This window comes from Strix uralensis, chromosome 11 (assembly GCF_047716275.1).
Source record: "Strix uralensis isolate ZFMK-TIS-50842 chromosome 11, bStrUra1, whole genome shotgun sequence".
Lineage (NCBI taxonomy): Eukaryota > Metazoa > Chordata > Aves > Strigiformes > Strigidae > Strix > Strix uralensis.
This window is the reverse complement of record NC_133982.1, coordinates 21,914,991-21,928,475: the sequence shown is the minus strand read 5'-3', so window position 1 is coordinate 21,928,475 and position 13,485 is coordinate 21,914,991. Positions and strand designations below refer to the sequence as shown.

The window sequence follows — 13,485 nt, the reverse complement described above, 5'->3', positions numbered from 1 at the left end:
TGATAGTGTCTGTTATTTAAAGGAATCAAAACTGCATTTCAGAGACCTTTTACATGCATTATACCTTACTGTTTCCTTGTGCAATCTAATCTATACCTACAGGGTTGTTTGGTTTGTGGAAGGTTTTTTAAATGCTTCCAAGAAACTTGTTTCAGCAAAAAGAAGAATTTAGGGTAAACCAGTTTCTAAATTTTGTATTTTGTTCTGTAGGCCCTATACATATATATATGTACATATAGACAAGCTAACTCACCAGAATAGCAACTGAACACTTAAAAACCGTAATACAGGTGTTTCAAACTCATTCTGCAAACATAATACAAGCAATTCTCAGCACAACACATACATTTCATTAGACAACAAGGCCCCATTTCCACTTCAGGGTAGAAAACAGAAACACAGCTCAAGTGTACTGCCAACTAAACAAAATTAATTTCAACATACTGCTTCCTTATTTTACCAGTCTCTCTAAAATACTTAAAAGTTCCTTTTTACATAGGATGTGTCTTCAAAGGAGGGCAATAAACTTCATTAAACTTGAAACAAAAAAGGGAAACAAAACTAAGTCAGGTCAGACTACTAACCAAACCAAAATATAAACAGACATGTGATTATGTGATTATCCAGACATTTCAATACATTTCACAGATGGCTAGTGGTTTCATTTGACATGCAAGGTAAACAAAATAGCAATGCTAATTTGCCCAAAGTTATCTAAACAGATTTTTTTAGGACTATGGTTTTCTTGGCTAGGAGGAAGGGTTGGTGAAGACAGACAGAAAAGTAACTCCTCTTTTTAATAAATGTAATTTTAGGTCTCCTGGCTCCTAATATGTTGTCAGAACAACAGAGACAATATTCCCTTAAGAAGGGAAAGTGAAACAAAAAGCAAAAGAAAATCATCAATTTAGTAGTAAGTAAAGGTGCTGCTAATTTGTCATTGCACTGGACAAGCAAAACATAGCGAAACTTCTTCTTTGAACAGGTTGTCTCTGTGCTCCTTTGGCCAGATACAGAAATAATAATGCCAAATAAAACAGTTTGTTATTGTTTTTTAAAATACCATATTGACACGCTTGAGAATAACAACTGAAGGAAACTCCAGAGCAAGAGATGAGATCCTATTTTAAACAGCATGATGTTTCAGAAGCAAATACTAAGTGCATAAATCAAAGCGCATGCAAATACGTATGAACGCAATTCCTCAAAGACTTCATCCACACAGTACAAATGGAGTGACAAGTGCAGATGAACAGAACTAACAGGACTGATCATGCCACTGGTTTGTAACCACAAGCAAATAAAAAGAATTAGACAAGAAAGATCTGTCAAACACTAAGGAATTTGGGGGAAGGTTCCTACACTTTTCCTAATCCTTAAAACAGAGCACTTACGATACTAATTTATGCTCTAATTGCTCACACAGTATTGAGATTTATTCTGTCCTGTATTCACTAAAAAATTAGCACTTTGCCACTGACATCAGTAAATGCAGGATCAGATCCTAAATAGTTTATATTAAGTAATATATGGTTTTGATCAGGCAATCTAAAGTCAAACATTGCAAATATTGCAAGTCCAAACTTAATTCTATTTTGGAGTGGAACTTTTTCATGTTTATTCAACCTTTCTCATCACAAAGCTAAACAAAGATTTACTGGACTTGACCTTTGATAACCAAACTCAATTCTAAATATAAATTTAAGTCATGCTGAAACACCAGATTTTCAATCAGTTGCTTATTAATGGAAGCAGACCCCTTCAGAAGAAACCAAGATTTCTACAAAATTCTCTTTTGTAGATATCCCTAGTTGCAATTTACAAAATGTTTTTCAGTAGCTCATTACATATTTCAGTCCAACAATTACAACTCTTTCAAGACAGCATATATACTGAAGCGATCCTTTGTTTCCTATATAAAAGCTACTGTAGTCACCAACAGCTGCAAAGACAGAAGATGACACAAGCAGGAACAGAATGGTAAACTTTGTCCTATAGTTACAGGACTGTATGTTTAATCTTGGAAAAGTTTTTGTTCATTGTATCTTAATGTCATTCAGCATTTTCCATTAAATAGGATCTCTGTCAGCTTGCTCTCTTACAAGAGAACACTTGGATATCAATTTTACCATTTACAGGGTGAGAAAATAGACACAGATGCCACATTTCAGAGGGCTATAATAAAATCAGCTGTTTTTACTGTCTCAGAGTCTGGCAACAAGAAGTCTCATCACAAATGTAAGATAAAAACATAGCTCAAATAACTTTTGTTTTTAGAGAAACAACCCTGCTTCTGAATTTTGGATTTCATAATTTAGAAGTAATTGTAGTAGTAAGACAGGTCACATTTAATCTATTTAAAGAGAAACTTTACAAATATGGAAGTCATTGTTTCTATAATTAGTTGCTTCTAAGTGGCAGATACTTAAGGAATGGTAAATATGCAGTCCAACTGGAAACACCAGCAGCAGGCCATTTAACAAAGCACAAAATGTAATCCTCCCTATTTAGATTAAACAGAGTAATTTCAATGCAACACTTAAAGCGAATACACTACGAAGTTAGTCTTTCCCTTTTCCCTCAGCTCTTACGGGAACCATGCATAATTCTCTTCCCTTTCACAGAAGAAAGTGCCATGCTCAGAATACAATGAAGCCAGCTATTAAAATTTTTACATATATGTAGAAAATGAGCAAGTGGCATGTTTAAACTCAAAACCAGAATATTCTGGAAAAAAAAAGGGGGGGAATGAAATGTAATACATTTTACAAAGCTTGTCCAAAGATAAGAAGAGCTACCAATGGGATCCTCTTCACTTATCTGGTTTACAGCATTTAACAGTACAAACTTCTACACTCACACTATCAATGTGAAGTAGCAGTATTTGAGTGCTTTGTAGCCTATGTACTAGAAGTATTAATACAAACCATTCATGTAAATCAGCTTCCCCATCTCCACAAACAAGTCAATGATAAATAGATTTGTGAACAAAAGGTTATGTTCATATATCAATAACGTTTAAATTCACTGGAGAACATGTTCAACAACAACATAATACAAAACCCTTCACAAACCCCAAGGTTCAAGAGAAAGTAACATGCAAAACATATAGCACAGGAAAACTGACCTTTCCCAGTTTGCCTCAGTTGAAAATTCTGTCATGGGTAAGAAACACTGAAGGAAGTTGTATAGGATAAAGAGCAGAAGACATTGATCTAGATCTACTTCTATGGCAAGCATATTATCAAGCCAACTGTTGAATGGTCAAGAATAGCAGAGGCAAGCAGAACAGGCTGTCTTTAAGCAATACTAATACAAAACACGGGTCATTGATTTTGCAACTTCACCCGATTTCTCAACTGCACTAATGGAACCAAGCGTCTTAATCACAGGGCAAGAGAAACGTATCGTGCTTAGAAAAATCAAAGCACAACCCCCTCTTTGAGAAGGGAAGTGTTTCCCTTTAGTTTTCTACCACAATCAGCTTCAATAGAAAGAGTGCCAGAGGTCATGTGCTGAGTTTTATCTCTTGAAGGAAAAATAACCTACACTTAAACTGCCAAAACCCATACACTTTTAAATGGGAACAGTTTTTAGTTCTAGCATAGACAGAAATAGATTTCCAAACGCACTACAAAAATCGTAACATGTCCTATCATAAAATAATTATTTTTAAACAGCTTCATTATGTTTTCATCTATGTCAGCTTCCAAAATATCACCGAACGTATTATAACAAGCAAAGTCACACCAGAATTTAAGTAATAAAAACCTCAAGGGCAATCTACAAGTGACATCTTTTTGTCATTTAGGTGTCCAAATGTTCTTGGTGCATGACATCTCGTAGTGATTTATCGAGCCAACACCACAAAACTGTTCAAATACACTCCCCATCAAAAGTATTTGTAATCCTTCTTACTCTTGAAATACTATACTTTAAACATAGCACAATATTCCTACTCCTTCATTTCTAATTCCACAGTAGTTATCCCTATCAGCATGTACAGTTACCAAACTGTGGCTGAGAGTATTCTGGGACAAAGGGGAAAAGAAGTTAAGTACTGTTAACACACATCTGCATGCTTTAATATTCATTTACCAGATGCCATGCAATACGGGTGCAGAAAGGAACCCCAATCAAAGAAAAGATGGAGCAGCACGCAAACCTGATGCAACCTTACCAAACACTTACACTGGTAAAGGAGATTACATTCAATTCTTACAGCACAAAAGGTTCAAACCCAAAGCATTTAGGGCGCTCCTAATCAAGATGCTACTGTATAATGAGAAGACAAAAGCAACAAGATAGTTGAATCATTTTAGAAACTCATCAGCTATTAATTATTTGCCTGCCTAGAAGCCTTACTAGTGGATAAGGAACCCACAGGACTAAACATGCTGCAAACAGAATAAAGATGATGGTTCCTGCCTCAAAGATCTTAACTGCACCTCCAAGTTGAAATATTGTACTTAGTCAAGATAATCCCACAGACAGAGTCAATACTTTACACTTTAAAAAATACAATGATTCCAGTTTTCTTGAGCTATTCCAACAAATAAGAAGAGGACAGTTTGACAGGGGCATGTGTGTGATCCTCCAGTAACGAAGAGCTTAAGCACCAAGGAATAAATATTTTACAAGTGTACCGCAGTACTGATTACAGATGAACCAAAGGGGGTAAGAAAAAAACCCCACACCAAACACCAAGATTTTAAAGCAAAAAGTACAACAGATTAGACAAATGTAAATTTTACCAAGTAAGATCATTTTTTTCTACATGAAGGCAAATAAGAAAGCATGAAAAAAAAATGAATTTAAAATCATTATCACACCAGAAAGCCTAGTAAGAAAGACACAATGGGAGCCATACTATAGTAAGATACGCTGCCCACTAACTTCCTCAGACATATGTACAAAATGAAAAGCAATATACCTCTACATAGTTCATTATTACTCAGTATCTACTTTGCTACAGGAGTTTGTGTTATTTTATTGCTTAACCCTACTATTAGAACCCCTGGAGATGGCAAAGATGAAAACTACAGAAAAACAGTAGTAATTCAAGAATTTTTCAACACATTCCGCTGAAAGAGAAGCTTAAAAGATCAGGTTGTTATGGATTTGTAACATTCATTTCAGATATATCTTTTAGAACTCCTTCTTGATGACGAAACATTTTATTGCATATCTGTAACAAATCCTATGAACTCTTAAAGTCCCAGCTTAAGCTTCTTCATACCTACAGTTTGACGGGTCTTAAGAATAATGCAAACTGATTACCTTCACAAAGCAAAGTTAAATATTGAAGAAAAAGAATAGCGACTTGTAGGACTAGTGAGCTATAACCAACTCTTTCCTACTCAGCTAAGCAGTTGAGACCATCAGGTATGTCCTAACACTGAAAACTTCAACCTGAAATTTACAGTATTTCAACAAGAGTGACACACCTCTCACATTGCGAAGTTCTTAAGAAGCCTGTAAAAGTCTCCTCTAGTGACCAGGCAGGTTTAAATTAAAAGTCACTAACTGCAATTATTCCCTAAGCTGAAACAAAGCCTGAAGGAACAGGAGAGAGAAGGCCAAAACGGAGCTTTGCATCCCTTTGCGCATACCAAAGGAGATGCTCGCGGCTCTCCAGTTCCCGCAGACAAGCCAAGCGCAGGCTCTGCCGGGGCTGGGGCCGGGCACGGCCCGACGCCTCTCGCAGGAGGCCGGCGCCCAGCCTCCCGCCCCGCGAGAGGGGCCGGCGGCCGCCTTACCGGCCCGGCAAAGGCGCCGAGCTCCCGCTTGCAGCCCTGAAGACACCTCGTCCGAAGCCTCGGAGGGGCCCTGCGCCGGCGGGGCGGTACGACAACCCCCCCTTCACCACCGGTCCCCGTCCTCCCCCCGAGCCACCGCCTGCCTCGGCAGGCCGCGGGCCGCGCCCTGCCCCTCCGCTCGGCAGCCCGGGGCCGCTGCCTGGCGGGACGGGCCTGACAGAAACGGGTCTAACAAAGCCGGGCCGCCGCCCCGCCACCGCCGCGCCGCTCCCCTCTTCTCCCCGCTCGGCCGCTCGCCCCTCTCCCTCACCGCGGCGCCGGGGCGTCGCTGCCCCCTCCCGCCGCAGCTGTTTACGGTCTCCTCAGCGCCGAGCCCGCCCCTCGCACCTTGTCAGCTTTGTCCATGGCTCCAGCTGGGCTGGGCGGCGGCTCTAATGAGGACGGCGGAGAGTCCGAGCCGCCTCCTCCATGGCGCTCGCTTCCCCCACCGGGCTCCCGCACACACCCAGAGCGGCGCTGGCCCCGCTCGCAGCTATCACGGAAACCGAGCCCGGCTACGCCACGGCCGGGGGCGGGGAGGGGAGAGGAGAGGAGGGGGGACGGCGGCGGCGGGGCGAGGGCGGCGGGGAGGGATCATCTGGGACGGAAGCCGGGCGGGCCCAAGCCGCGCGGAACGCCCTCGCCCAGGCGGCGCCGGGCGCTCCCCTCCCCCCGGCTGGTGGCGGTTGTGGCGGGCGTCCCCTGCTCGGTGGCTCGCCGGGCTGTGTTCTGGCCACCGGAAAACAGGCGAGGCTGTGACTTCAACATTAAAGAAATCTTAAAAAATAAACGGGCGCGGGGCCGTGCTATTCCCTCTGTCCGAGGCCGTCGCGTACGCGGCGCTTCTGCCTGCGGCAGGTGCATTGCGGGGCCCGGTCTCCTCAGAGGCGGTGTCGGGGGACACTCAGGCAGACGATGTCCTTGAAATTATCTGGAACATCGAAACGAAAAAAAGAAACCAAACCATCTGTGATTTATTTAGAGGCAGAAATCTAAAAATGTCGCACAAGCGTCTCGAGCGCGGGGCCGGGCTGTGAAGCGGCCTGGCGCTGCCGCCCGCCCCTGGCGCTCCCGGCCCAGCCCCACAGCTGAGCCCTCAGCTCCTCTGGAGTGACCAGGTCGCTCCCGTGGCGGGAGGGAAATTTTTAAGACATGGGTTTTGGCACAGGCTGTGTGACGTCTTCTTTGTTTATGTTGCTGCCCTGGTTTTAACTTGGGTGTAATTCTTGTGAGTAATGCCAGCAAAGTCCATGAGACCATGTTCACTCCTCAGACCGCGGAGGACGGGAGACGAGCTGGCGCTGCATATGCTCCCATACACATACTCAATATGCAATGGTCCTACATTGCATTAAGCTATTATGTCTGTTGCCTTGGGTTTAATGGAAATCAAGCATGATTTATTTACAATTTGGTTGGTAATGTTTTATCAACATTCCTAAATCATGGTGAGGGAAAAAGAGAAAAAGTAGAACTAGGCTAAGTACCTTTGTAAAAGAAATATGCAAAGGATATACCGGAGCAGACTCTTGAGCACTTGCAGGTAAAATACATTTATAAAATGTATTAATACAAGAGCAGGTTTCTGCTTGATAGAGGTTCTTGTGAGGAAGAAATGGTTAAGGGAAAAAGGAAGCAAGCCTCTATCTGAATTTCACAGAGAGAAAACTTCCAAAAATGTCTCTACAGAGCTATCTTGCTAGAGCTTCCTAGATTTACCCTTTATAATTATTTGATCTTTCCATCTTATGTTCATTATGCTATGTAGAAATTCGTTCTACTTTCTAAAAATTTTATTTCTTGGATTAATCCATGTAATCTCTTTGTATTTGCTTAAGAGTTTCTCTTCACCATTAAAACTTTGTATGTAACATATGGTATTATGAGGATGGCTATTACATTGCACAGTAAGATCTCATTTTGCAAACAGATGACATGAACAGAGAACTTGTGCAGACTTCACTGCCTTCTGGGCTATTCCATCCGCACCAGCGGCATTACCATCTAAGTGTAACTTTTGCCTAGATATCTGCAACATTACTTATGTTCTGTGACTTAAGTTTTCATGGGCTTGCAGCCAACAAAATCATAGGTCCCATGGATCATATGGGAAAGGGAGAGGGTGACGTTGTAATCGCAATTAAATTCAACTATAAGGATTTCTAGTAACTTCAGTGAGGACAGTGTTCTACTACAAATGAAGAGAACAGGAGGGCTGCTGCAGCACTGTAATTGGTACAGAAACCTCAACTGGAGAAGCTGCAGCAGTTGTACACTCTACATGCACTTCTGTATTGCAGCACTTTTCTTGATGAGATTAAATGGTCAGCAGAACTAACACAAGTGTTCATAACCCTAGGAAGCCATTTCAAGGTAGTAACACAGAGTAATTTGAGGTTATGATGTTATGTTCCCAGGGGCTTTTACACAATGACATTTGTTATTTCACCACAAGAAGTCACGAAAGTAAAACTGGGCATTAAGCTGGTTATATCAAGAGCTTTCAGCTGATGCAATGGAACAGCATTTCATTAGTCACTGATGAGCTTACATATGAGATGTAAATCTACAGATAATCATGAAACATAAAATAAGCCACCTAAACTTAATCTCCGTAAATCAAACAACAAATCTCTACTGAGTGAAATGTATTTTATTCCCAATAGTTGAATGTGGTTTGCTTATTTGTGCAAAATTAGGTTGACTTATTTAAAACCTAGTCACTTTTCATCTCCCAAGTAATGTGGGAGAGCTTGCCCGACTGCACAGAGAACAGTGAAAAAATCCCACTGAAACAACTAGAACAATTGTCTTCTTGTATTAGCACACCAGCATTTTAGTGTGGAATGCAGCGTAATTTGTCCAGATTGGTGCTGACCACTGAATATATATTATGACATTTGCTTAAGATAGTTGCTGTATTTTTAAAAAATAATGACTCATTATGGCAAGGCTGTTCATTATGAAATCCTTCTTTTGTTCCCAAGATACATACCAACAGAAAGGTCACACTTGAAAGGGCTGTTATGCATACTTAAACAACAATAACAAGAAGTTCTAAGATCTAAATTGGGCAGTGATTAAATAGACATCAGATCTACATAAATCTATACAATATACATAATACAGAAAGTCATGCTGGGTGACCTGAGTGGCCACTCGGGTGAAAAGAACTCCAGTCTCCCATAAAATTTAACTCTGTGTTATCACCAAAAACATACCAAAGCACTTGGAACCAGTTATGTTAGATCCTCTGTCCACAGCTATCACAGCTATGCTAGGGTATCTGGTTACATCATCATCATCTTGATCGAATGTTGTGTAAGAGAATTCGACAGTGTTACAGTCCTTAAGGAAGCCATAAAAAAAATTTTAAAACCCTGGTCAATTTAAACACAATGGTAATTGCAGTAGCTGGTTTTGAATATTCAGTCCTAAGGGTCCAGTTCTCAAATCTGGCAGTTTGTAAACAATTGTTGCTACTTCTTTATTGCAACATGGAGTAAATAAATGCATAGTTGGGAAGCAAAAATTATACTTGTACCTAGCGGGTGCTGACTGCAACTTTGCTAATAAGTTGTTGGGTTTATTGCTACATCTGCTGGATAGTCGAGATGTCCTCCATAGGGTACCAGCCAAATGAAGATGAAAATCTAGGTCGACACAAAAATAAAAAATGGAGTCTAAACCAAAATATCTCAGCAGTATGGAAAGGCACTTGGTAATGACTGTGTTCAGAATTAAAAATCACAGGATTACAGGCAAATCTAACAGCATATGTGTGGCTACTCACGCTTTCCACTTACATAGGCTCTATTTACATCTAGTGGGTATAAAGTCCTACAAAACATGTAAGGATGTGATTAAGCACATCTCTCTGAAATCAAGGCAGCTTCTTAAAAGCTGAACATACGTATAAGCTTAATGGCACTGGCATGAAGTATGAAATAAGGGTTGCTCAGTAACACCCCTCTCCACCCCCGAGGTAGAAGCAGGCTGAGACTGAGCTCCACGGCAGCACTGCCTGAGCGTGGACTGCAACAGCACTAGCAGGTTTGGAGGCTGCCACAGTGAGCAAGTGGAAGAGGCAGCAGGAGTGAAGCTGACTCCAAAATGACAGTTTTACTGGACTGGGGCTAAACCTTCTGTGTAATTATTGAAGAAGACAAGTACAGAAAGCAAAGTATATCTTGGCAAATAAACATTTGTATCTGATGATACAACATGTAGCATCCTGCACAGGCAGCTAAGGGCAGACACAACAGGGAACATACTGCAACCAGAGTGGGAAGGTGAGCTGGGAACTGGTCCATGAATCTGAGAATCACGATTCTGATAGCAACGTGCAATTACTACCTGGCAGCAGCCAGAGCGAGCCCAGCACTCCCACTGAGAGCAGCTGCAAAGAGGGAGTACAGCCAACCAGGCCAGATCCTGCCTTGCAACTCTTTGTAATATGGCCAGGAAGGGATTAGCCTTTACTCTTGCTGTAACACTTACAGTTATTACATCAAAAATTTAGTGCTAAATATGCAGTTATTGTAACGCAGATGCAGTTACCTTTCCACAGGTTTAGAAGCATTTCAAGTGGTGATAGTCCTTTCTGTTAGTATCTTAATTAACACTTAACTATGACTAGCTGTAATGTAGTATTTTACCTAGTTCTTTAATCTGGTTCTAAACCATATTTTTAGCACGTTGAAAATAATAAAGTAACAGCTAAACTTTTATTTTTAAAGTCAGTGTTAACATCTATATATGGAAATTTAGTTCAAATAACTGCCGTGTTTTCGAGAAAGCAAGGGGTATTGTCCAGAGTGATGTCATTTTACTCTTAATCCATACATACACACAGTTCCTGCTCAAATAAATTAATTCACCACCTCTCAAAAAAAAAAGTAAATGTGAAAATACAATCTTCAAATACAGACATTATGTTTTACAGCTGACAACTTCTGAGTAATTACAAAAATCACAGTGTTTATTTACAGACTACAATTCAAATACCTTCATTATATTATTCTGCCAGGTGCATTTCAGCTGTCTTGCCTTTTTTCTGTTTTGTTTGGTTGGTTTTTTTCCCCCAATATATTTCTAAGCCTATTGAAAATGAAAATGAAATCTTCACTACATCATGGTTTCAGATCCAATCCATTAGAGAAGGACTTTGAGATAAGAATGCATTCCTCCAAAGTATGTTTGATAAATGTAATTTAAAAAAATAATTCTAAAATGCATGCAGACATAGCACCCACATCCTCCCAGATTTCATTTGCATGATGTTCTGTTTTAATGCATAAGCTGCCAGCAACTTAAAAGCAGGGTTTATATATACACAGCTTAATCACTGTTGTAGTCTTACATAAGATTACAACAGCCATGAAATGTTCTTTTGCAAACAGTGTTACTGGTACTAAGGTGCCAGTTTGTCTTGTACCAACAGCAACAAAAGGTGTATAAAAACATCTAAAAAGTTGTGAAAAGTGTGGCTCTGACAATTAATGACAATTACAGAAATTTAATGATTGGAACCAAGATTGGAGAATACAGTGAGGCTGCTTAGTGCTTCTTGGACAACCTGCAGTGCAATAATGTTTGAAAAAAGAAAATTTATTCACCCTCTTTCTTCAACTGCTTGTTCACTTTTCCTGAGGAGGTAGAAATGACACCAGAGCCAGATCTACCAGGGACTAAATGGGCTGTAGCAACTATTAGAAATTTCTGCTGCAGTTGTATGACAACACAGCTCCTCCTTCTTTCCCTGCAGAAAATTCTCATCTTCCCAGTTAAGAATTATAAGAACTCAGAAAAGGGGTAGAATCCCTTAGGGATTATATAAATCTTCATTATGTGCCTAGAGCACAGATGCTAAGGCACGGTATGCGTGAATAAGAACTAAAGTATGCCAAAACAACAATTTATTAGAGGTAGACTGATGCTTTTTTGGTCTAAAAACATACTGCTAGCCCTCACTATTCAAACTAATAGTCCTTCACTAGTTGGACTAGTCCTACTACAATTAGTCCTTCACAACAAAAAGATAAAACAAGGGAACTAGATGGATAGGACAAGATTTACTGCAGTATTCCCACTTCCTTCTTGAAAAATCCAAACATGCCTCCCCAACAGACATAGCTGAGATGGGAAAGGTAACATCAGTTAGGACAAAGACGACTTTTTTTTTTTTTTTAAGCAATACTAAGCCTACACACAGTTTTTTTTCCCTCCTTTAGAAGAGAGTAGTTGTTCTTTCCCACAGCAAGGGTGGCAGGAAATGGCAGAGAAAGGAAACATGCTGAAATAGCTGTCACTGTCCCCTGTCCCCATGGGAAGGAATACCTTGAAATAGCTGTCACAGTCCCCTATTCCCATGGGAAAGAACCACCTTGCAAGATTAGCTATCCAAATGAAAGTCTCTCGATCTGTAGATAAGGGTCCCAATTACTGTGCAATATTATTAAGTTCAGTTCCACATCTTAGTGTTTACTTTGAAAAGTCCTCTATGTTAGACATCACAGCACTGTAAGGAAACAATATGAACACTGTGCTTTAGTAAATGTTGCCTACGGGTTTTATGAAGGAAAAAAACTTTGCTTAAAAACTAAGTTCAGTTTATATTCATATTTTAATATTATTTTAAGTGGATAAATTAGAAACATTTCTTTGTAAAAAATATGCATCAGTGAAGGAAAAATGCTCACCCAAGATTCAGCATCATGCTACTCATGCAGCACATTAAGTTCTACTGTGTAAACTCTAGGGAAAAAAAAAAATCACTTGCTTTGACAAATGCAGAGCAAAATAATTTTCTAAGGGACATAACTATCCTTCAGATGAAAGTTAATTTTATCCTATTTAATTATACACTTAACTATACAAGTTAAATCCCACCCTAGAACACTGAGGTTACCACACTGTCTTGCATGTATGTGATAGACATGTGTCATTTATTAGGCTTTTTCATTATTTTTGGGGTGGTGTTACTTGTTCTACATACATATTTTTTCCTCTGCTATAACAATGACTGTGTGTGGCACTGCTTTGTGCACCATTACACTGTACCCTCAGCTTTAAAATGGAGTACTTGCTGTTATGGAAGAAGTGACCCTACAAAATTTCTTCTGCATTTCTAAGACCTGAAAGAGAATTTTTCTGTCAGCTCCAGACAGGCTGCTACAGGAAGAAGAGTTGCTGTGGTCAACACTGCAGCTCTATATTTTAAAATGGATCTGATGATCCCAAAATCTCAGGACTTGAAAGGCAGTGGCTACTATGTGGTAGGACTTCAGGATCTGAATAGCAGCTCTGAAGGGACTACAATACAATTAAACACTTGAGACAGACCAGATTCCATTATTACTGAGGTCACTGTACTTGGTCCCCACTCTATACACAGAGTGTCGTTTTATATATGCTGGTGGTCAAAAACACCACAGATTAGGCAAAGAGATAGCAATCAGGGTCTGCGTTTCTATTCCCAGGTTACTGCTTGGCAAACCTGTATTCTTGAAGTACCAAAATAAAAAATGGGCATATTCCTGAGAAAAGCCCAATATCCACCAACATCAGCTAGACAGGACTGATAATAGTTTGGTATCTTGCAAGACAGAAGTCAGTTAGCAAGAATGCTCAATGTCAGCTTTTATACTCTGTAGCATTAACTATTTCAAGGGGAAATAAAAAAAAT

General features: G+C 40.1%; 1 protein-coding gene across 3 annotated transcripts in view; it reads right to left on the bottom strand.

Annotated features, from left to right (window-relative positions):
- SECISBP2L (SECIS binding protein 2 like) overlaps window positions 1-6,392 on the bottom strand; it is a 30,754-nt gene extending 24,362 nt beyond the window's left edge. For all 3 annotated transcript variants that reach the window (XM_074879866.1, XM_074879867.1, XM_074879865.1), the window contains exon 1: window positions 6,147-6,392. In XM_074879866.1, the coding sequence (XP_074735967.1) occupies window positions 6,147-6,164 (18 nt within the window). In that variant the 5' untranslated portion in view covers window positions 6,165-6,392. The remainder of the gene's footprint in view (window positions 1-6,146) is intronic.
- Window positions 6,393-13,485: the final 7,093 nt, after the last annotated feature.